General features: G+C 45.1%; 1 protein-coding gene and 1 pseudogene across 1 annotated transcript; one reads left to right on the top strand and one right to left on the bottom strand.

Annotated features, from left to right (window-relative positions):
• LOC139422463 (rhomboid domain-containing protein 2-like) overlaps nucleotides 1-12,001 on the bottom strand; it is a 40,281-nt pseudogene extending 28,280 nt beyond the window's left edge.
• A 276-nt stretch (nucleotides 12,002-12,277) lies between these two features.
• On the top strand, nucleotides 12,278-15,787 carry LOC139422464 (uncharacterized). The gene is made up of 7 exons (XM_071173633.1): nucleotides 12,278-12,304; nucleotides 13,070-13,144; nucleotides 13,783-13,887; nucleotides 13,978-14,112; nucleotides 14,296-14,583; nucleotides 14,740-14,882; nucleotides 15,566-15,787. Exons 1-7 carry the CDS (start codon nucleotides 12,278-12,280, stop codon nucleotides 15,609-15,611), a joined length of 819 nt encoding a protein of 272 aa, XP_071029734.1. The 3' UTR covers nucleotides 15,612-15,787.
• The last annotated feature ends 9,627 nt before the right edge of the window (nucleotides 15,788-25,414 follow it).

Below are 25,414 nucleotides of genomic sequence, written 5' to 3' on the forward strand. Positions count from 1 at the left end.
AGTTAGCAAGGAGGGGCTGAGTGACACAAGCTCATCACATACCCCTTCCACCACAAGACAGTGACCCAGATACTCCTCAGCATTGGGCTTCTGGTGCTCCTCTGTGGTGGGATTGAGAAGAGTGTGGGCACTGTTTGGTTCCTCCTCATGTTTCAGCTGCTCTCTATCAACACAGGGGTGTTGTACACAATTCTGGGGCTGGTAGCGTTTGGTGCATCTGCCCAGAATCAAGTGGGTATGGCCACAGTGTACTCACTTATGGTTAAGAGCTTCCTTTTTGGGGTCAGCGTACCCTGCCCTGGCTGTTTCTGCTCATAAAATGTTTGGTCCCACACACTGTCTTACTCTGCAACGTCATCATCACAGGGCAGGATCTGTATCCTTACTCCAAATAACTGATGCACTCTGCAGTCGCAGAGGTAAAAGAGTTGTACCCTACCGTCCATGTCTTTGTTGAGTGACATCACTGTGAGGAGGATGGTCTCTGACAAGTTGACTGATACACAGTGTGATGATGAGGATCATGTAAGGAGGACACCACCGCTGAAAGTTAAGGATGAGGAGGATATAAAAGGTTACAAAGCTTGAAGTGAGTTATATGGTAGAAGACGACGATCTGTCTCTCCACTCCTACGACAAGTCAGACTTCCTGGTTAGTTCTGCATGTTGCATGGGGGATTGGAAATGATAGAGACAATTATATTGATAGATCTCAAAATGTATCTGCAATATTAAAGCAGATCTACCCCCCTCTCCCCCACACACACGTTTTTGAATAACTCTTGCTGAATGTGGAGAATGGACTATGACCAGCTAGCTCTCTGACACACAGCTTGATGATGGTAATGACGCCTCTACTGAGGACAGTCCAGAGCCTCCAAAGGAACCACAAGGACCACTGAAGGACCATCGACTGGTAGGCATCTTTTAAATTTGTGTGTGTGCGTGTCACATCTCAGTGGTTTGACCCTATATCTGTTGAGATTATTGTGGCCAAGCCCAACATCCTCCTCCCTGCCTCTGTGAGTGCCCTGAAGAAGGTGTCACACCAGATGGAGGTGGTCCCCACTGTCCGGCTCTGCAGGCAGCAGCTGGACAAGAAGACACAGTGGACCAACACCAACGAGGAGAGTCTGAGGAGGATCAAAGAGAACCTGACCTCAATAGAACTCAACCTGGAGGAAGGTCTGAAGATGCACAATGACGGTCAGGACATTAATCAAAAGGCAGAAGAAGAATGAGGGATGCTGTAGAGGATGGATTGCGAAGTGAATGGGGAGGAGGAAGGAGAGACTGAGGGACAAAGACCTGGCTAGGGAGGTCAAAAGGATGGGCGAGCAGGTGAGGGCACTGATCCAAGTGATGAAGAGAAACTGCAGTGAAGGTGATCTTAAGGCAGTAGGCCTGGACAGTTGGCTGAATGACTTGGAGGTTGAAAGTGGCATTCAAGAAATGCACTGGAGAGATGGCTGAAATTATAGACAGCATGGCAGAAATGCAGACCAGTATACTCGAGAACAGGCTCCTCAAATCTGAAAAAAAAAACAATATCCAGAGCTTTGTAAGTTACTCCTACTTATTGAGTGCGGTAGAGCACCAATAAATAGTTGGATTTTTCACCAGAAACCCAAGAAGGCAGGTAGAGACTTTTGTTACCATGCAACGAGGAGATACTTGTGAAAAGTACTAGTTCCAGAATTGGCTGCTGTATACATAGCGTGCGTGTGTGTATGTTGCTGGTATCTGTACTGTGTTGGTATCTACTGTACTGATGGCGCAAAAGCCATGACATGGAGACCTAGTGGAGTGGTAATGCGCATGCAAGCAGTTGCTCCCGATGCCACTTCGGTACACTGCAGCATCCACCGAGAGGCTCTTGCTGCCAAAGGAATGCCTGACAGCTTGAAAGACATTTTGGACACTACAGGGCAAATGGTTTACTTTGTTAAAGCTCTCGTGTATATTCTGCACTATGCAATGATATGGGCAGCGACCATGTAACGTTTGTACAACAAACAGAAGTGCGCTGGTTATCAAGGGGCAAAGTATTGACACATTTTTTAGAATTGAGAGACGAGCTTAAAGTTTTCTTTACTGACCATTTTCACTTGTCTGACCGCTTGCATGATGATGAGTTTCTCACACGACTGGCTTATCTGGGTGATTTTTTTTCTCTCCTGAATGATCTGAATCTAAGATTACAGGGACTCTGTAACTATTTTCAGGGTGCAGGACAAAATTTAGGCTATGATTAAGAAGTTGGAGCTCTTGCCATCATTGTATGATTTTTTTGTGTGCAAATGAACTCAAGCTTACGGACAATGTCAAATGTGATATAGCGAAGCAACTGAGTGAGTTGGGTGAGCAATTAAGCAGGTACTTCCCTGAAACGAATGACACAAACAACTGGATTAATTATCCCTTTCATGCCCTGCCTCCAGTCCACTTACTGATATCTGAACAAGAGAAATTGCAACAACCGGTTCTGTGAAAATGTAATTTAATCAGAGGGCTGTGCTCAGAGTATCCTGCCTTGGCAAATTGCCTGTTAAGACTGATGCACTTTGCAACCACGTACCTATGTGAGAGTGGATTCTCGTCCCTCACTAGCATGAAAACTAAATACAGGCACAGACTGTGTGTGGAAAATGACTTAAGACTGAGACTCTCTCCAATACAACCCAACATTGCAGAGATATGTGCATCCTTTCTAGCACACCCTTCTCATTAACCTGTGGTGAGTTATTCACAATTTTCGATGAACAAATAAAGTTTTATATGTAAGATAGCTAAATAAAGAGCAACATTATTGATAATTAATATATTCTTACTTGTGCCCTGGTCCTATTAGAGCTCATTGTCACGTTCCACGAGCCGAGTTGTGACAAAAACTCACACTTGTTCTTATGTTCAATACATGTATTGTATAGTGTGTGTCTGGCAGGCTCACAGTGATGGCAAAAAACAACATTTGAGAGTGCGCTGTCCCTTATGCTAGAGGGGGTACGTAGCTGGAGGTTGAATATTTAAAGGGGTACGGGACTATAAAAAGTTTGGGAACCACTGCCCTAGATGTTAACCTATTTCATTTGGGTGAGGGGTGGAGGAGGGTGAGATTTGGTCCACCTTCTCCTTTAAGGTTATGGGGAAAAAATGATTCTCTATTTTGGAATAAACCAATAGATTTTTTAAATAAAATTAAGAGTGCAGCCAGACCTTTGTTGTTTCCCATCAGATTAGAAAAGTTGGAGATAATATAGATTAAATGTTACACATTGTTTTTGTAGACCCACTCCAATTTGCACACCGCCCAAACAGATCCACAGGTGATGCAATCTCTATTGCACTCCACACTGCCCTCTCCCACCTGCACAACACGCTGATCCTCAACACTGGAGCCCCTCAGGGGTGTGTGCTCAGTCCCCTCCTGTACTCCCTGTTCACCCACGACTGCTTGGCCATGCACGACTCCAACACCATCATTAAGATTGCAGACGATGCAACAGTGGTAGGCCAAATCACCGACAACGACGAGACAGGCCATAGGGAGGAGGTCAGACCTGGACGGGTGGTGCAAGAATATCAACCTATCCCTCAACGTAACCAAGACTAAGGAGATGATTGTGGACTACAGGAGAAGGAGGATCGAGCACGCTCCCATTCTCATCAATGTGGCTGTAGTGGAGCAGGTTGAGAGCTTCAACTTCCTTGGTATCCACATCACCAACAAACTAGAATAGTCCAAACACACCAAGACAGTCGTGAAGAGGGCATGACAAAGCCTATTCCCCCTCAGGAAACTAAAAAGATTTGGCATGGGTCCTCAGATCCTCAAAAGGTTCTACAGCTGCAACATCGAGAGCGTTGCATCACTGCCTGGTACGTCAACTGCTCGGCCTCAAACCGCAAGGCACTACAGAGGGTAGTTGTAACGGTTTTCTTCTGGTGAAGGAGAGGCGGACCAAAATGCAGCGTGGTTATAACTTTAATAATGAAACCATACATGAATAAACTACAAAAACAAGAAACGTGAAAACCCGAACCAGTCCCGTGTGGTACAAACACTGACACAGGAGACAACCACCCACAAAACCCAACACAAACCAGGCTACCTAAATATGGTTCCCAATCAGAGACAATGACTAACACCTGCCTCTGATTGAGAACCATATCAGGCCAAACATAGAAATAGACAAACTAGACATATAACATAGAATGCCCACTCAGATCACACCCTGACCAAACAAAACATGGAAACATACAAAGCAAACTATGGTCAGGGTGTGACCGAGGTGATTATGATATGAAATATTGCGTCAGGACATCTATCATGCTGTGAAGATCCTTCTTGTATATGAACTCATTTCAAATGTAAGGTATTGAAAGCATTCTATTTTTACTGTCTGTAAATGTATTTACAAAATTCAACATGGCTGCCTATTCAGATGCTCTAGGAAGGTTGTGTAAATACAGAGAGAAGAGTTAAATTAGAGTAAAATATCCATACTTGTAGCACATTCATATTGTACCATGTATTGTTCAATTCGTACATTTAAATTGCAGTAACTATTCAGTCATTGTGCTTTGTTTTTCATCGGTTCATTAAAGAATAGGTCTTTGATTAAGTCGTGATAAAGTGTAAAAATTGTGTTCCTTTGAACTTTTTCTCTTGCATTACTGATATTGAATAACGTGTTCCATCATGACCTGTTACATGACACTTACCACTTGATCCAGTTGTTTATGCAAAATAGCTATTTGTATATAAACAGTATAACTTGTAAACATGCATGTCACGAATCCCGCTTCCTGAGTCTGTGTTTGCCTGTGTTTCTGTCCTGGAGTGTGTTTCCGGTGTCCTGGAACGCACCCTGTCTGGTTGCCGGGCGAATTAGCTTGTTGAGAGATCGATGTTCACCCGCACCTGTATCCCATCAGTAATCTGCACACCTGTCCTGATCATCACCTCTCCCCTTCAAAAGCTCTGACCTGACATCCATTCCCTGCCGGATCGTTAGCCACGAACAGTATGTTGTGCCAGAGTATCAGCCTCAAGTTGGATAGAATTTGTTTTGTTGTTTGTTACGTATGGCTTGCCTTGAACTTACCTCTGTTTGTTCTGTCTTCAGTTACTCACCCGGATCATTTACCCCATCCCCGCCTGGTCGTCAGAGGATTCCGCTTCCCCATTGGATCCACCTATTTACTCCCATCAACTCACCACCGCTACCCGCTACACCACCTGGATATATCTACCCATTCACATTCACTTGTAAATAAATACTCACCTTCTTCCTACTCTCCTTGTCCTGGTCTGCTTCTGGGTTCGATTTTGAAGAATCGTGACAGAACGATCCGGCCAAGAATGAACCCAGCGGACCTGGATTCCGTTTGCCATGCCATTACCCAGCAGGGGAAGACAGTGGGACAACACAAGACGGCGCTACAGGAGATAGCGGTTACAATCCAGAAATTATCTGCTAGTTTGACACAGATCCAGGATCAGCTCAGTTTGCTTTCCATCTCACCTGCCGTGCCTGATGCGGTTTCCTTCCGTGAACCCAAGGTACCGACGCCTGATAAATATGAAGGGGATTTGGGAAGATGCCGTTCGTTTCTTATGCAGTGTGGGTTAGTGTTTGATCTGCAGCCCCATTCTTACGCCACTGACAAGGCTAGGATAGCCTTTGTTATTGAACTGCTGCGTGGAAGAGCTCTGGATTGGGCTTCAGCCGTTTGGGAACGACAGGGGACCTGCATGGCTTCATACCAGGAATTCACGGGAGAGATGAGAAGGCTTTTTGACCATCCAGTCCGAGGTAAGGACGCAGCTAAACGTTTGTTCACTCTTCGCCAAGGAGCTCGCAGTGTGGCAGACTTTATGATCGAGTTCAGGACATTGTCTGTGGAGAGTGGTTGGAATGAGGAGTCACTACAAGCGGCTTTTTACCAGGGGTTGTCGGAGCAACTCAAGGACGAGCTGATATCCTATCCAGAGCCTAGTGACCTAGACAGCTTGGTCACTTTATCTATTCGGGTAGATAATAGAGTCCGAGAGAGAAGGAGGGAGAAGCAGTGGGGCCCATCCAATCAATCAGCAACTCTGTTACCATTCGGTTCAGGAAGTGAACCAGAACGTATTGATCGTTATTCCCCACATGGGATTAGTGGAGGGGTCTTGCCACCAGAGCCTGAATCAATGCAAGTGGGGCGACATGCGCTAACTAAGGAGGAGCGCCAACGTAGACGTGAGACCAACAGCTGTCTCTACTGTGGTAGCTCAGGACATTACATCTCCTCTTGTCCACAGCGCTCGTTAAACTGCCCGGCTCGCTAGTTTTGGGAGGAATTTTAGCGAGCCAGATTCAACCTCTCAAGAATCCTGTCAGACCCCGTTTTCCTGCGACCCTTATGAATAAGGATCAGAGCTTAGAGATGAACGCTTTTATCGATTCAGGTGCCGATGGCAGCTTTATTGATGCTGACTTGGTGGAACAGCTGGGGCTTTCCAAGGAGGAATTGCCGGAAGCCATTGAAGCAACCACTCTGAACGGCAGTAGTCTGGCACGGATCACTATGAGGACTGAACCGGTTAAGATGTTGTTGTCGGGTAATCATTCAGAGTTTATCTCCTTCTTCATTCTGTCCTCGCCCCATGTTCCTCTGGTTCTTGGTTACCCCTGGCTGAAGGAACACAATCCCTCGTTTGATTGGGTGACGGGTAAGGTAACTAGTTGGAGCATTGATTGTCATGCTAACTGTCTTAGGACTGCCTGTTCTCCTGCCATTTCCAGTCAGGTCAGTGACTCTGCTCCTCCTGATTTGTCCCTGGTTCCAGAAACATTTCACGAGTTGGGTGAAGTATTCAGTAAACAGAAGGCTCAGTCCCTTCCTCCCCACCGACCTTATGACTGTGCGATTAATCTGTTTCCTGGAGCCGCCTTTCCCAAAGGACGGTTATACAGTATCTCTCGACCTGAACGTGAGGCCTTGGAGACCTACATCAAGGAGTCTCTAGCTGCAAGTCTCATTCGGCCCTCGTCATCACCTCTGGGAGCAGGATTTTTTTTTGTGAGCAAGAAGGATGGCACTCTTCGACCGTGTATTGATTATCGGGGTTTGAATGATATTACGGTCAAGAACAAGTATCCCCTGCCCTTGATGAGCTCGGCTTTCGATTCTTTACAGGGTGCTACGGTTTTTACGAAGCTTGATTTACGTAATGCTTATCATTTGGTTCGGATCAAAGAGGGGGACGAGTGGTTGACTGGGTTCAATACTCCGATGGGACATTTCGAGTACCAGGTGATGCCGTTTGGACTGACCAACGCTCCTGCTGTGTTCCAAAGTATGGTGAATGACGTTCTGAGAGATATGATTGGTATTTTTGTGTTCGTTTACCTGGATGATATCCTTATCTTCTCGAAGGAGCTTTCTAGCCACGTTCAACATGTCAAGCAGGTCCTGCAGCGGTTATTGGAGAACCGTCTGTTCGTGAAGGCTGAGAAGTGTGATTTTCACGCCCACACGACGTCCTTCCTCGGTTACATCATCTCCAGGGGAGAGATCAAGATGGACCAAGAGAAGGTTCGGGCGGTTCGGGATTGCAGCTCCAGAGATTCCTGGGGTTTGCACATTTTTATCGGAGGTTTATCCGTGATTACAGCCGGGTGGCCGCCCCTTTAACTGTACTGACGTCTTGCACCAGAAAGTTCTGTTGGTCTCCTGAGGCAGACCGAGCATTTCTAGATTTGAAGAGCCGATTCACCAACGCCCCGATTCTCTCTCAACCTGACACTTCCCGTCAGTTCGTTGTGGAGGTGGATGCGTCTGATGTGGGGGTGGGCGCCATCCTGTCCCAGCGTAGCTCCACTGACGGTAAACTCCATCCCTGCGCCTTCTACTCTTGTCGTCTTTCTCCAGCTGAAAGAAACTACGATGTGGGTAACCGGGAGCTTCTCGCTGTGAAGCTTGCCTTGGAGGAGTGGCGTCACTGGTTGGAGGGAGCGGAGCAACCGTTTGTGGTCTGGACTGACCACAAGAATCTGGCTTACGTGCAATCGGCTAAACGTCTCAACTCTCGTCAGGCCCGGTGGGCTTTGTTTTTGGGACGCTTCAATTTTTTCCCTGACGTTCCGACCTGGGTCGAAGAACGGGAAGGCGGACGCCCTGTCCCGGATGTTCTCCAAGACGGAGGAGAGTGAGGCCAAGACTGAGACGATTCTTCCCCAGAACGTTGTCGTGGGAGCCGTTACATGGAGGATTGAGGAGGAGGTGATGGCGGCTCTTCGGACACAGCCCGGGCCCGGTAACGGTCCACCCGGTCGGTTGTTCGTGCCTGAGTCGGTTCGTTCTGCGATCCTTCAGTGGTCCCACGCCAGCAAGATAGCTTGTCACCCTGGTGTTGCTCGGACTATGGCGCTACTGCGCAGACGATTTTGGTGGCCGGCCATGGGAGAAGATACCCGGAGGTTTGTTGCCGCTTGTCCTGTTTGTGCGCAGAATAAGAGTACCAATCGGGCCAGCTCTGGGCTTCTTCACCCCCTACCTATTCCCCGACGACCTTGGTCGCATCTGGCCCTGGATTTTGTCACGGGGTTTCCCTCTTCTGTTGGTAACACGGTTATTCTGACCATTGTGGATAGATTCAGCAAGTTTGCCCACTTTGTTCCCCTCTCCAAGCTGCCTTCTGCCACTGAGACGTCCGAGATCCTGGTTAGGGAGGTGTTCAGGGTCCACGGGTTGCCCTGTGACATTGTTTCTGACCGTGGTCCTCAGTTTACCTCTGCTGTCTGGAAATCCTTCTGTTTGGCCATTGGAGCTACAGTCAGTCTCACATCTGGATTTCACCCCCAATCTAATGGTCAGGCGGAGAGAGCCAACCAGAAGATGGAGTCCACGCTGCGTTGTCTTGTCTCCTCTGATCCCACCTCTTGGTCATCTCAATTACCCTGGGTCGAGTATGCCCATAATACCCTTCCTTCATCTGCCACTGGGATGTCTCCCTTCCAATGCCTGTACGGTTACCAACCTCCCCTTGTTTCCTTCTCAGGAGAGGGATCTTTCCGTTCGTGGTGGAGAGAATCATAACCCTGCTGTGGTCCGACTCAAATTGCCGGCAACGCTTCGGGTACACCCCACCTTTCATGTCTCCTGCCTCAAGCCGGTTCACCTCAGTCCTCTGTTGCCACCTCCTCCTCGGATGATCGGAGGTGGTCCTGTCTACACGGTGCGCCGCATCATGGACTCCAGACGGCGGGGTCGAGGGTTCCAATATCTCGTGGATTGGGAAGGATATGGTCCAGAGGAGAGGAGTTGGATTCCTCGGCGTCAGATCCTTGATGACGACCTGCTTCGTGACTTCTACCGCCTGCACCCTGGCGCTCCAGGTAGTCCGCCCGGTGGCGTTCGTTGGAGGGGGGGTACTGTCACGAATCCCGCTTCCTGAGTCTGTGTTTGCCTGTGTTTCTGTCCTGGAGTGTGTTTCCGGTGTCCTGGAACGCACCCTGTCTGGTTGCCGGGCGAATTAGCTTGTTGAGAGATCGATGTTCACCCGCACCTGTATCCCATCAGTAATCTGCACACCTGTCCTGATCATCACCTCTCCCCTTCAAAAGCTCTGACCTGACATCCATTCCCTGCCGGATCGTGACAATGCATTTGTAAAGAAATAATAATCATTGATTTTCTATACTTAGTCTTGGTTGTAATGTATGGCTTCTCTTTACTGTGCACAACGACCAATTATTATATATATATTTTTTATCTCCCAATTGGTAGTTGCAGTCTTGTCCCATTGCTGCAACTCCGCTATGGACTCGGGAGAAGCGAAGGTCAAGAGCCATGCATCCTCCGAAACAGGACCCTGCTAAGCTGCACTGCTTCTTGACACACTGCTGGCTTAACCCAGAAGCCGCACCAACGTGTTGGAGGAAACACCGTCCAGCGGGGCCATTTGTACGTCGCCTCATGGGACTCCCGGTCACGGCCGGCTGTAACACAGCCTGAGATCGAACCCAGGTCTGTAGTGACACCTCAAGCACTGCGGTGCAGTGCCTTACACCGCTGCGCCACTTGGGAGGCCCAACTACCTTATTTTCTAAAGATGACATCATAATCTGCCCTTGTAGCCCACACTCTTGATAACCTCAACCACTGCTCCCTGCTCCAGAATTTACAATAATGTTGACTGATGCATTGCCCAACAAACTGCATGTAATGGATCTAATTTACTGGTGAGTGGATGCTATTTCATTTCATTGCTGAAAAACGGAATACATCAGTGTAATATAAATTGCCTGATTTATAAAGATTGTATAAATCAAGAGTGCCAAGAGATTTGTCTACCGTATGTGTAGAACAACACAAAGTACAAGCCAAAAGGAGTTGTCTTACATTCAACTGACAATCAAAAACTTCTTGCATTGATTTGACCCTGAACATTCAGAGTTTGATTGACTCTTCAAACCAAAATCATCAGTGAAGAAACCGTGTACCTTTTAAGTACTACCTCAAACCCCATGTCCAAGTATATTACATTTCAACTTATAACAAATGAGAGAGCTCTGTCATTCAATGAATTTTCTATGTTATCAATCTGTCAATGAAGACACCGGTGCCCCTGGCAAGATAAGGAGAATGTGTGACACAGTGATGGTAGATTTTCCTAACCAAACATCCCGTTATGTTCAGCATGAGAACTCAACACACATTTCAAGCATATTATTTATTTTTATTTAACCTTTATTTGACTAGGCAAGTCAGTTAAGAACAAATTCTTATTTACAATGACGGCCTACCCTGGCCAAACCAGGACAGAGCTGGGCCAATTGTGCACCGCCCTATGGGATTCCCAATAACGGCCAGATGTGATACAGCCTGGAGTCGAACCAGGGACTGTAGACTGAGAAGCAGTGCCTTAGACCACAGCGCCGCACATAAACATATTACCACTTAACTACACTATTAAGCCCACTTAAAGCTGTGACATACTGCAGTGTATCACAGTTATTTTCAACCACAATAAGGTTGGAGTAAGGATAGAGATCCCCCTGCTTTAATGGGGTTGCAGAGGAAGAGAGTGTGGGACCAAAAGTGTTACTATGACCAGAAACAGCCAGGCCAGGGCTAACATGGGTACACTGACCCCAAAAAGAAAGCCCTTAACCATAAGTGAGTACACTGTGGCCATACCCATAAGGGAGGGGGATACAGGAACTAACCCCTCCACTTGATTCTGGGCAGATGCACCAAACAGTACCAGCCCCACGATTGTGTACAACACCCCTGTGTTGATAGAGAGCAGCTGAAACATGAGGAGGAACCAAACAGTGCCCACACTCTTCTCAATCCCACCACAGAGGAGCACCAGAACCCCAATGCTGAGGAGTATCTGGATCTCTGTCTGGTGGTGGAAGGAGTATGTGATGAGCTTGTGTACCGCAAAGGAAGAGGAGAGGATTAAACGGATATTATCGGGTTGACAGACATCAGCGGCATTGATGTGTTGTGCTCTAGCTTGCTGCTGAAACCTAATGGCACAATCTGTTACGTCATTAACGTTAGCTACACGTTGTAGCAAACTAGATAACGTTACAACAGACCCATTCAAAGTGGCTAGCTAGCTACCGAGCATGATTCTTGAGTCACTCAACCCCTCCTTGCTAAGGTACCATGCCCATTGGCAAAAACTGTAGTTCCAAGACTTTAGACATCTTCTGATAAACCGAAATATGTAGTGACTGTAAACAAAACTTATGATACTGTAACGACCCTGGGTTTATAAGCACGGAAATTGACTCTGCCGCACGAACATGCTTTTGCTGCACAGTCGATAGCGCGCCGGACCTCGGGCTAGAAGATCCGAGGGTTCGAGACCTGCTCCCTGTCTGTTTCATTACAATACTATAATGACAGCAACAATGCCACTTGTTAGCCTGAACTCAGGAGTAAAACTCTTGAACCTCTGAACCACATCTTTCTAAACTATTCGGGTGATCATGTTGATGCTCAGTGCATACTTGTCAAACTACTAGAGGATAATCAAGCACAATACAAAATGTCAGTAACGACACCTTTCCTCCAATATTGCACAACACTTTAGCCAAGACTTGAGAAGCTAGCTTGCTAAACCAAAACAAATGTACTGAACTTCTGCATTTGGATTAATCACTTTCACAACTACAAAGATACTGTTGCGCAGATCATGAAGTGCGTTAAAGGCAGTGCTGCATTTAAAGACACTTCCTTCCACCTGCTGGCTTGTGCCTGAAATGTGATGACCAAGGCGTCCTCAACAGCTCATGTGAGTTAGATAGAAAGTTAGATATATTTGATTGGACAGTTTAATAAAATAATAAAACCCGTTTAATTAAATAAAACGTGTCAGGCCAGGGACAACACAATAAAGTAAACGGCTTCCATTGTGGTCCCTTAATGTGACTCAAAGTAAAACAATAATACAACAAAATATTTGACAAGGAATGGTTTCTTCCTATTGATATCATGTTGGCCTATCTATGTAAAACGTCCAACCAACCATCGATACAACCATTACTCAGTTAGTAAGATATAATAAGCACATCACGTTCGTTATTGAGCTACAACCAGTTAAAAGATGATTCCAACAGTCCGGCTCCAAACAAGCGTTTTTCTTGTGACGTATTAAGCGCAGTCATAAAGCTGTGACCCAAAATGACGTAACCATGCATTAATTCACTACATAAACGGTGTTCAGATTTGATTTAATCTGTACAATAGTTTTCTTCACTCAGGTTGTTGCAGGTAATCTTTGGCCTTTTGGTGCACCTCCTTTCCAACATATATATACATATATAGGGAATAGGGTGCCATTTGGGATGCCATCTTTGTGTGTGTCTGTGTGTTAGGATGTTTTAATAGTCAAATAATTGATGGAAATTTTTCCCCCAGAGAGAAAGATGGATCGTAATGATGAGAGAATCAAAAGAGCTTTAAGACGCCGTCCTTATGTGGTAAATATCAAATATTTCTTTGTTTTGTCCTGTTTTTGTTATATTATCACATTTTAAATTGAGTGTTGTGTTGACAGTTGAAACCAGTGAGGGTGAACACCCCTGAATCCGTGTTGTGGCCAACCGGCAAGGTGCACAGAAGGCCAAAGCCTGTAAGTCATATCTGACCTGAAACAAAAACACATACACATTAGTTATGCGATCTGCATGTGCAAACTGCAGTTCTCAGAATTAAAGCAAATGCAGATATCCCTATCTAACCTCATTGAATGCTGTCTTGACAGTCTACTTCAGTGCAGACCCCTCAGATCCACAAAAGGCCTGTAAGTCACATTCAAATTCAACCACATAACAGTCCTTATATTATTTATTGATGCATAATTCAAGGCCAAAATGAGCAAAGCAGTGTTGAATTAATTCTTTACTGTTAACAGCCAATCATTGTGAGCTATGGGCAGGACCAGACATCTGGGGATGGATGGAGCATCAATCCAGAGCCTCTCAGCCAGGTCATCTCTGCTGTTCCCATAGAGACACAACAGTTAGATCAATCTGTTGATTCATATGGCCATTTTGGTTGGCTTGGTTGAATTGACAATTATCCATTCGAGATCTTTAGCCCCACCCCTAATGTTATGGGAGTTGCATTTATTGCATTTTCAGTTTCCCATGTATTACTCACTACTTGCACAACCATGTTGGATTGCCTACATATTCTACATTTCCTTGAGGGTCAATGCCAGTGTATTCTGTGGCTGCCATGAGTACATGCCTTTCTCTGTCTCCTCAGTCTGGAAGGGTGACTCGGCTGATAGAGAGAAAATGTGATGACGAGATCTCATCCTCCAGTTCTGATGACTTTTCCATCTACTCCTTCACTGACTGTGAATCTGAGGTAAAAGAGTTGTACCCTACGGTCCATGTCTTTGTTGAGTGACATCACTGGGAGGAGGATGGTCTCTGACTAGTTGACTCTGATACACAGTGTGATGATGAGGATCATGAAAGGAGGACACCAAAGCTGAAAGTTGAGAATGGAAAGGTGACAAAGCTTGATGTGAGGGATATGGACAAGGATGATGATCTGTCTCTCCACTCCTTCGATGAGTCAGACTTCCTGGTAAGTTCTGCATATTAAATATTTTTTATATATATACATGGGGGATTGGAAATGATGCAGACAATTACTTATTGAGTGTAGTCATGTATCTGCAATGTGTATAGAGTAGTTATAAAGTATTTCTACAGATTGTGTTGAACATAGCACTTTCCTGATATGTTACTTTACTTTCTGGTCCTACAGAGCCCAGGGAAGGTCTCAGGTCCTGTATCTGTCAAGAATGGCCTCTCTCCTCTTATGACCTCAGCACACCGGACACTGGCTGAAGCCCTACGGGCCCTGCCCTCTGCTGTAGGCTCTCCCTACCCAGTAAATGTTCCAAGGCCTCGGACTCCTCTCAACCCTGTCATTATCGCTCTGCCCCGAACAGAGAACTTCCCATACCGCCACAGCCCTCGCCTGGCTCCCATCACCAACCTGAGTGAGACCGGCAGGAAGCTGCTCCAGGAAATGGCTGGAGTGGCCCCACAGGTGAGAGGAAATACAAGAAGGGAATATTGGCCGTAAGTCCTTCTATAGTATAGCATAAGTCCTTCTCTAGTATAGTATAGCTCTAGGTATAGTAGCTCAAGAGAAGAGAGAACCCATAAACTTACATTAATTTATCTGCTTGTCCAAAATATTCAGGAAGGGAAGGTCGATAAGAAAAAGAAGGGCAAGGCCAAAAAAGAATTGAAGCAAGAGAAGGCCAGTAAGACGCAACAGATGGGAAATGTTGGAGAAAGTAAGGAGGAGGACAAGAAAGAGGAAAAGAAGAGTCTGATGAAGAGGTGAGGAAATAGAGGAGGGAGAAGAGAATTATAGAAATAGAATGAGGTAGCAGAGAAAGAGCAGCTATCTGATGTGTAAGTGCAAACTTAAGCAATAAGGCACGAGGTGGTGTGATATATGGCCAATATATCACGGCTAAGGGCTGTTCTTAAGCACGACGCAACACGGAGTGCCTGGATACAGCCCTTAGCCGTGGTATATTGGCCATATACCACATACCCCCGAGGTGCCTTATTGCTATTATTAACTGGTTACCAACTTAATTAGAGCAGTAAAAACAAATATTTTGTCATACCCGTGGTATACGGTCTGTTATAAACTGGGTGGTTCGAGCCCTGAATGCTGTTTGGCTGACAGCCGTGGTATATCAGACCGTATACCACAGGTATGACGAATTATTTAATTTTACTGCTCTAATTACGTTGTTAACCAATTCATAATAGCAATAAGAAACCTTGGGTTTGTGGTATATGGTCAATATACCACGGCTAAGGGCTGTATCCAGGCACTCCGTGTTGTGTTGTGCGTAAGAACAGTCCTTAGCTGTGGTATATTGGCCATATACCACACCCTCTCGTGCCTTATTGCTTAAATATACCACGTCTTTCAGCCAATCAGCATTCAGGGATCGAACCACCCAGTTTATAATACTATTTATTCTCCTGTGGTTTTTGATTGACAGGTTTCTTCAGTGGCTGCTGCCCAAACTGAGATGTTCAAAGAAATAATGGCCAACTATTACTTCTACCACACACACACACACACACACATAGATTTTGAGTATTGGTTATTCCTACAACACACACAAACGTAATTTCAGAGACAGGAACTATGATTAGCAAAATACATATATTGGTCTCATTCTTATATTTTGAGACATGCAGCATTATTTAAAAAATATTGATCCCCATACAGCCTATGATAATGAGTTGGATTGACATGCTTAGGCTTAGAAATATAGCCAGGAGAAGCCGGGTCAACACCTCTACTCATGTCATAAGTGCCATGACATCTTTAGTAACCACCGAGAGATAAGACCTCTGTCTCCACAGTCTCATCCAAAGGACAGCACCAACCTTAGGGCAGTGTCACTGGTATTGGGGTCTTAGGTTTCATTTGACCAAAGTGAAGAATTGAGGGCCCCTTACTGGTCTCCTTGCAATATCTGGTCTCCCACACAGAGATGGAAATCTACACCTGTTTAGACCTTGAGGGTATGGCTTCAGATGAAAGACAGCAGAGAGATGCAGAACGTAAAAGCTTCAAACACTGTGATATGCAAATTTAGGACCATTGCACACTGAATGAAGCATGCATCTGGTCTGAAGCATGTCAAAAGAGTAGAAATGAACTGGGACTGGAGGAATACATCACATTTAAACTAAATTAGCATGTATCTGATTTATCTACACTCATCTGTACTAGAATTGTGCTGTTTGAAAAGTGCATTTCCAATAAAGCTTTTTAAATTGCAGTTCTTTGTGTCAGACAGATTTTTGTCTTAATTACATCAGGGGTTCTTAAACTTTTTAGATCAAGGGAATATTATTATACTGATATTATCTTACCTGTTATCAGTGGTGGTGGGGAGGGGAGGGGGGGGGGGGGGGGGGGGGGGGATTTATTCTGCTGCTCTGGACTGTATGCCACGGTAGGTGGCGGTAGTGAACCAATAAATAGTTGTATTGCTCGCCAGAAACCCAACCAGGCTTGCAGACGCTTGTGAAAAGTACTAGCTACAAAATTGGCAAAATTGCCTGCTACTGTATACATAGCGTGTGTGTGTGTGTGTGTGTGTGTATGTTGCTAACCTAGCTAGTTAGCTAGCCATCAATAAAGTTCCTAATGTTACAACATGGCAGACCGCTGGAGCACCGACACCGGAGAGGCTGCCTATCGTTCCCGGGATGCTGTCAAAAACCTTACAATTAAGTAAGTTGCAGTTGGCGTTTGTGTGGCTTTTAGTCCTTGCATTGCCATACAAGCAAGACACTGTCGTTGGCTAACGTTAGCTCTCAAAACAGATGATGATAAACACCCAGTATATTGTTTGACCTGATCCCTGAGTTTGCCATGAAAACATGGCATTTAGCTAGCTAGAATCCTGTTTACTTTGTTTATATTTACAATGGTGTTTACAGGATCCGTATTCAGAGAGTCACCTCCACAGCAGCCCTCTCCCAACACCTTCAGCAGCAGGTTTGGACTCAACAGGAGAGGGGAGGCATTGAGCTGGACACCCTCAACTCAGGCTCAATCAGGTGTTAACACTGTTTTGAAACAGCAAGATGATGTTAGATGTTTTGAAACAGAAAGATGTCAGATGCTTCTTAGTTGAGTAGATGTCATTTTCGTGGTGACTAGATATGGACCACAACATCTTGGTTTTGTTTTCAGCCAGAAATTATGATAAGGAGTTAGTGGTAGGCTGGCAGGAGAAGCTGTTCAGTCAGTGTCCTTATAACAAATAAGCATTTACTGTTTAGGATAGTTTGATGTTGCATAGTAAGGTGTGTGTGTGTGTGTGTGTGTGTGCACAATATGAAGTGGTTTTGTTCCAGAGTGAGTCAGTGTGCCAGACTCCGCTGGTGAGACAATACCACACAGAGATCATGGCTCAGGAGCGGACCAGGGGCAGAACTGCAGGATTTTTGAAGACAAACAGTGTACCGGTATGTTCACATTACACCATACCCTTGTATGCTAAATGTGTTTGTGGTATTCTGTTGGTCTGCAGTGACCGCACCATCCCCAAGTCCAGGCTGATTACCTGGGACCCCTCGGAGGACTTTGTGAAGACCAGCCACATGGTCAACACACCTGTACAGACCATGCACATCATGGGGAACCTGGGACCAGCGGGCAAGTGAGTAGCACAAGGGGAAAAACCACTATGTAGCCTATACACTTATTACACTACTTTGTATGTAATAACTTTGAAGTAGATTCCAATTCAGGCATTGAAAAGTGGCATTTTATTATTGTATTTCTCAGACTTGGCTAAAAGGAGAAGGAATGCTTGTCTGCACGATAAGAGCAGATGGAAATGGAGTGGTTACCATCAAACCAGACTTCAACAAAGGCAAGGAGCCCTACAGGCCAGTGACCCGCACCCGCTGAAGTCAAAATGTTTTACCCCTAGCTCAAGTAAGGGTCACTTACTTGGTAGCAGAAGTCATACATCCTCAGCCATTTACTGTGTTATGATGCTGTGTGTTTGCACCCAAGGTTGAGACGGAGGGGGAGAAGAGGGAGTTGTGGCGTCAGAACAGAGGAGACGGAACAGCAACAGTGCATATATTGACGTGAGTGACTGAGTGTGTAGTGTTATTCACTGTTGGTGCACTGTAATAATACTTGTATTATAGTTCATCCCAAAATCAAAACTTGGAAGATGTTTTTGTATCCCAAAGTGGCCTCATGTCAGATTTGTCCTTATGCATGTACATACAGTACACTGATGAAATATTATTATAGCCTTTCAGGCAGGTTAGAGTATTTCCTATGATGATGACCTCTCCTCTCTTTTCCTCCTTTCAGCGTTATGTACGTCATAAAGACTACCTCAACAGCTTGGTTGGCCAGGACTGAAATGGTATGTATCTAGTTTGTGACAGATCTTTAACACAAGTTGTTTCGTCAGCAAAGGTCATCTCAAATCCAATTTTATTTGTCACATGCGCCGAATACAACCTTACAGTGAAATGCTTATTTACAAGCCCTTAACCAACAATGCAGTTTAAGAAAAATAAGTGTTAAGTAAAACATAGATCATTTAAATAAAAGTAACAAATAATTAGAGAGCAGCAGTAAAATAACAATTGTGAGGCTATATACAGGGTGTACCGGTACAGAGTCAATGTGCGGGGGCACCAGTTAGTTGAGGTAATAGAGGTAATATGTACATGTAGGTAGAGGTAAAGTGACTACGCAGAGAGTAGCAGCAGCTTAAAACAGTGGGGGGGTGCAAAAAGTCTGGGTAGCCATTTGATTAGCTGTTCAGGAGTCTTATGGCTTGGGGGTAGAAGCTGTTAAGAAGTCTTTTGGAACTAGACTTGGCGTTCCGGTACCGCTTGCCATATGGTAGCAGAGAGAACATTTTATGACTAGGGTGGCTGGAGTCTTTGATAGTTTTTAGGGCCTTCTTCTGACATCGCCTGGTATAGAGGTCCTGGATGGCAGAAAGCTTGGCTCCAGTGATGTACTGGGCTGTACGCACTACCCTCTGTAGTGTCTAGCGGTCAAAGTCCAACCAGTTGCCATACCAGGCAGTGATTCAACCAGTCAGAATGCTCTCGATGGTGCAGCTGTAGAATTTTTTGAGGATCTGAGGACCCATGACAAATCTTTTCAGTCTCTTGTGGGGAAATAGGCTTTGTTGTGCCCTCTTCACGACTCTTGGTGTGTTTGGACCAAGATAGTTTGGTGATGTGGACACCAAGGAACTTGAAGCTCTCAACCTGCTCCACTACAGCCCCGTCGATGAGAATAGGGGCGTGGTTAGTCCTCCTTTTCCTGTATTCCACAATCATCTCCTTTGTCTTGATCACATTGAGGAAGAGGTTGTTGTCCTTTCACCACATTGTCATGTCTCTGACCTCCTTATAGTCTTTCTCGTCGTTGTCGGTGATCAGGCCTACCACTGTTGTCACTGGCAAACTTAATGATGGTGTTGGAGTTGTGCCTGGCCATGCAGTCATGATTAAACAGGGAGTACAGGACGGGACTGAGCATGCACCCTAGAGGTGCCCCCGTGTTGAGGATCAGCGTGGCGGATGTGTTGTTACCTACCCTTACCACCTGGGGGCGGCCCGTCAAGAAGTCCAGGATCCAGTTGTAGAGGGAGGGGTTTAGTCCCAGGGTCCTTAGCTTAGTGATGAGCTTTGAGGGCACTATGGTGTTAAACGCTGAGATGTAGTCAATGAATAGCATTCTCACATAGGTGCTCCTTTTGTCCATGTGTGAATGGCAGTGTGGAGTGCAATAGAGATTGCATCATCTGTGGATCTGGTGGATTGGATCTAGAGCTTCTGGGATAATGGTGTTGATGTGAGCCATGACCAGCCTTTCAAAGCACTTCATGGCTACAGACGTGAGTGCTACGGGTTGGTAGTCATTTAGGCAGGTTACCTTAGTGTTCTTGGGCACAGGGACTATGGTTGTCTGCTTGAAAGATGTTGGTAGTACAGACTCAGACAGGGAGAGGTTGAAAATGTCAGTGAAGACACTTGCCAGTTGGTCAGCGCATGCTCGGAGTATACGGAATGGTAATCCTTCTGGCCCTGCGGCCTTGTGAATGTTGACCTGTTTAAAGGTTTTACATCGGCTGCGGAGAGCGTGATCACACAGTCGTCTGGAACAGCTGATGCTCTCATGCATGTTTAATTGTTACTTGCCTCAAAGCAAGCATATTAGTTATTTAGCTCGTCTGGTAGGCTCGTGTCACTGGGCAGCTCTCGGCTGTTCTTCCCTTTGTAGTCTGTAATAGTTTGCAAGCCCTGCCACATCTGACGAGCGTCAGAGCCGGTGTAGTACGATTCGATCTTAGTCCTGTATTGACATTTTGCCTGTTTGATGGTTCGTCGGAGGGCATAGTGGGATTTCTTATAAGCTTCCTGTTGTATAGCACACTGTATTACTTATACAACTAATATAAGGACAGGACATGAGACGGGAGTAGAAATTAACGTGGGCATTGTTTAATGCATTTCACAGGGAGAACATTTCAACGTAGGTAAGCAAGGGGGGTTTACAGGTGCCCTAAAGGGACAAAACTAGAATATCAATATCCGGGTTAGAGTCCCGCTCCTTGAAAGAGGCAGCTCTACCCTTTAGCTCAGTGCAGATATTGCCTGTAATTCATGGCTTCTGGTTGGGGTATGTACGTACAGTCATTGTGGGGACGACGTCATCGATGCACTTATTGATGAGGCCGGTGACTAATGTGGTGCCATCGGAAGAATCCCAGGAACATATTCCAGTCTGTGCAAGCAAAACAGTCCTGTAGTTTAGCATCTGCTTCATCTGAGCACTTTTTTTATTGACCGAGTCACCAATGCTTCCTGCTTTAATTTTTGTTTGTAAGCAGGAATCAGGAGGTTAAAATTATGGTCAGATTTGCCAAATGGAGGGCGAGGGAGAGCTTTGTACGTATCTCTGTGTGTGGAGTGAAGTTGTTCTAAAGTTTTCCCCCCTCTGGATGGACATTTAACATGCTGGTAGAAATGAGGTCAAACTGATTTAAGTTTCCCTCCATTAATGTCACCGGCCACTAGGAGTGCCGCTTCTGGATGAGCGTTTTCCTGTTTGCTTATGGCGGAATACAGCTCATTGAGTGCGATCTTAGTGCCAGCATCGGTCTGTGGTGATGTGTAGACAGCTACCTAAAATACAGATGAAAACTCTCTAGGTAGATAGTGTGGTCTGCAGCTTATCATGAGATACTCTAGCTCAGGCGAGCAAAACCTTGAGACTTCCTTAGATATCGGGCACCAGCTGTTGTTTACAAATATACATAGACCGCCACCCCTTGTCTTACCAGAGGATGCTTTTCCATCCTGCCGATAGTATAAAACCCGCCAGCTGTATGTTATGATGTCGTTCAGCCACGACTCTGTGAAACATAAGATATTACAGTTCTTAATGTCCCGTTGGTAGGATATACGTGCTTTTAGTTTGTCCCAATTATTTTCCAGCTATTGTACGTTGGCCAACAGTACGGATGGCAAGGCAGATTAGCCACTCGTCGCCAAATCCTCACATGCCACCCCGATCTCCTTCTGCGAAATCTACATATTTTTTCCTACAAATGACGGGGGATGAGGGCCTGTTTAGGTGTCTGGAGTAAATCCCTCTCGTCTGACTCATTAAACAAAAATTCTTTGTCCAATTCAAGGTGGGTAATCGCTGTTCTGATGTCCAGAAGCTCTTTTCGGTCATAAGAGACGGTAGCAGCAACATTATGTACAAAATAAGTTTCAATCAAAGTGAAAAATCAAACAAAATAGCATGGTTGGTTAAGAGCCAATTAAACGGCAGCCATCCTCTCTGGCGCCAGTACAACTTTATTAGTCCATGTTACGGGGAACAAACGGAATTTGTTTTTCTGAAGGGGTTGGTCACAGATCTGCCAGTTCAGATCAAATCACACGTTTTGTTGCCTGACTCAGGACTCAAAACAGTGACCTTTCAGTTACTGGACTAATTCTCTATCTTCCGCCGTCTAACACTTCTAGCATTGGCTTCCTAGGCAAAGTTCCCTTTACACTATCCCATGTGCGTAGTAAACATGAGTCTGTCTCATGATCTGGTAATGAGGTAGTCCTGCGTGCAACTTTAAAATCAGTGTCACCCTCAGCTCAAGACACTGACCTCTTGGTCTAATGGTCAAGGACACTGGTTTTTCCCATAGGAGGCCCAGGTACAGATCCTGCCCATGAAATGTGCACACCTCTCCCAAAGCACAATTCCACTGCTTCCACCAATGTAGTGTTTTTTTGCAAACAGCAATGGTGTAATGCCCCTTTTTGTCTCAAACCCGGGTCTCCCTGCCCGTAGGCCAGTGCTTCTCAATTATTTTCTGTTATGCCCCCCCTAGGAAGAAGTAAACATTTTGCGCCCCCAAACTCTCTGCCGCGACTGTAAATAGCATCATTTGTCTATAAAATTGTTATAAGTACACCTCTGCATAACATTGTATCCTTATTAACATTAAAGAAAACAAAAAAATAAAAAATAAATATAGATCAACTTACAACAAATAATAACTTTATTAACATTGTTTTTTAGTCTGTAACAAAATACTTTATGTGCATCAATTTGCCTGATTTTTAAAATTTATTTTTTAAAAAATCCTTATTGAAACTGTAAACATTTTTTGACCATTTGATACTGAATAATACAATTAAATATAATCAATAAATAATTAAATAAATATTTATTAAAAATTGATCAGCAACATTAACTCAGGTGCACAATATATGAAACACTATGGCCCTTAAAACAAAAATAAATAAAACAATTTCTGCCCTATTTTTTTATCAAAATGACCAAGTCAGGATTAATGGCTACAATGAGCACGTTTTGCAGAGCACAACTTTTCGAAGCGGGGTTTGAAGCATGATACTGCAACTCTCAACTCCTGCTCAATGTTTAGCTGGGACCTGTACTTGGTCTTCAGTGCAGCAACAGCAGAGAAGCCAGTCTCACAAAGATAAGATGTTGCAAAAGGAAGAAGAATGCCCATTGCCCTCTGCCCTAAGAGTGGATACTGCCTCTCTACACTCAGCCAGAATTCACTCAGTGTCTGTGATGTGAACCTCAGTCTCAATGTGGAGTCAGACGTCATATCAATGAACTGGTCCTCCTCTGCAGAGCTGAAACCAGTTGGAGCTGGTGCATTGAAAGGATCTCTCACCCAGTCATATTGGGAACTGTTTTCAGGGAAGTACTTTTTAAAGAATCCCATCAGTGATGAAATATGCTCCTTAATATATGGAATCACTGAGGTGGCATCATAGTCAGTAGTGTCAACAAATTCATGCAGGTTCTCGAATGAATCAGTATTTCCTTCATCAAGTTGCCTGCCCCACATTGCAAGCTTTCGAGTGACAGCTGATCTTGTCTGTGACCTGAGGGAGGTGTGTATCTTTCCCTTGAAGCTGTAGATTTAGTTAATTTAGCTTTCCAAATATGTCACTCAGGTAGGCCAGTTTTGCCAGGAAGTTCTCATCACTAAATTTTTCTGCGAGGTCATACTTGTGCTCCTGCTCCGAAAACATTCTTATCTGCTCTCTGAGCTCAAAAACTCGGGACAAGACTTTTCCTCGTGACAGCCACCTTGCTTCACTGTGAAACAGCACAGCTTGATGTTCAGCTCCCATCTCCTCACAGATAGCAGAGAAGACTCTTGTTTTTAGTGGTATGCTCTTTATAAAATTGACTACACCTACAATGTCAGTCATAACCTCACTTAATTCAGAGGAAAGGTGCCTTGATGCCAGTGCTTCTCTGTGTATAACACAGTGTGTCCACTCAGCATTACACCAATGCAGTTCTCCCACTTTAGCCCATTCTCAGTCAGGAAGCAGTCCAGCATTTTGAATAGCTCTTCAGCTGTGGCTCTGTCTCTGACATATTTACAAAAAAGTAGATCCTCTCACAGGGAGTTTGTCATGTCTAAACGTACATAAGCGATAAACAAACAGTCTTTGTTGCTGTCAGTTGCTTCATCGAACTGTAAGGCAAAACGTTTGTCTTTGAGTTTATCTACCAGCTGTTCTTTAAGATCGTTAGCAATGTCATTTATACGTCTGGCGACAGTGTCATTGGACAGAGGGATAGTTTTTATTTTTGCAGCACTTGCGTCATTCAGCATGACAGAGACCATGTCTAACTAATGCTGCAGGCAGTATCAGCTCCTCTGCTATGGGGGTTGTTGCACTGAGCAATTTGGTATGCCTCCTTATATTATGCTAACAGTGCTCGCTGGTTTACTGAAGTAGCATTCACAAAGCGGGACGATTGTTGGCAATATTCGGCACGTTTTCGCTGAAAAAACTCAAGCGGCTTGATTGGGGTGTAATGTCTTTAAGTGACGCCTTCATTTATTTGGCTTCATGCTGTCCACTGCCAACATTTTTATACACAGTAAACATACCGGTCTTTCCTCGTCTCCCACCGTAGTCACAGTGAAGCCAAGCGCTACATACGCTTCCTCTTAGCTTTCGGGAGACTTACGTTTGTCTCATTATCTCCGTCTCTCTCCGCCTTTCTTTTCATCCCTGTTAAATATTTTGTCCATGGTGTCTCTTAAGGGTTTGTTATCTGCACTTCATATCTCCTGCTCTGTACTGTGTGCTCTTGTTCGGTGCAAAAAAACCCTACTCCCTGCGACAAAAAAAAGCATGTTCCCCGGGATCACACGCGCCCCCCCTGGTATCGCTCCGAGCCCCCCCAGGGGGGCGCGCCCCACTATTTGAGAAGGACTGCCGTAGGCAAACAAATATATTTTTGTAAATTCCGGCGGTCGCCCCAAAACAGGTTTTGGACCAGGGTCCATCAACTGTCAAGCCAACACCGTAAGTGTCCAAACCTCTCGATGTGTTCACTCGGTGTTGGATTAAAGTTGCTACAGAACGTGAGTCAGCTGAGACCTCCTTCCTTGGGGAGAGCATGCCGCCACACTTCTTTATAGCAAATCTCTAACGTGTACACACATCTTTGATGGCTTCACAGGCACTTTCCCACTTCTGATACCAATGTAACAAACTTGGGGGTAGCTCCAACTGGGACTCGAACCCCGGTCCAGCGACTAGCAAGCCAACACCTTATTCATTACACCAAGAGATCAGAAGGTGGTAAGTGTTCAGTTAAGCTGGCTACAATATATACGTATATAGGGTAATGTGTGATCTGGGTGAGGCAGCATTGCCACTAGTGCTCCCAACACAGCAAAACACAATCTTTACCTTCTTAACCTTAACTAACCTAAAGTCAAATACATTTAGACAAACCACCATGTGAGCAGCAA

This window comes from Oncorhynchus clarkii, chromosome 12 (genome assembly GCF_045791955.1).
Source record: "Oncorhynchus clarkii lewisi isolate Uvic-CL-2024 chromosome 12, UVic_Ocla_1.0, whole genome shotgun sequence".
Classification (NCBI taxonomy): domain Eukaryota; kingdom Metazoa; phylum Chordata; class Actinopteri; order Salmoniformes; family Salmonidae; genus Oncorhynchus; species Oncorhynchus clarkii.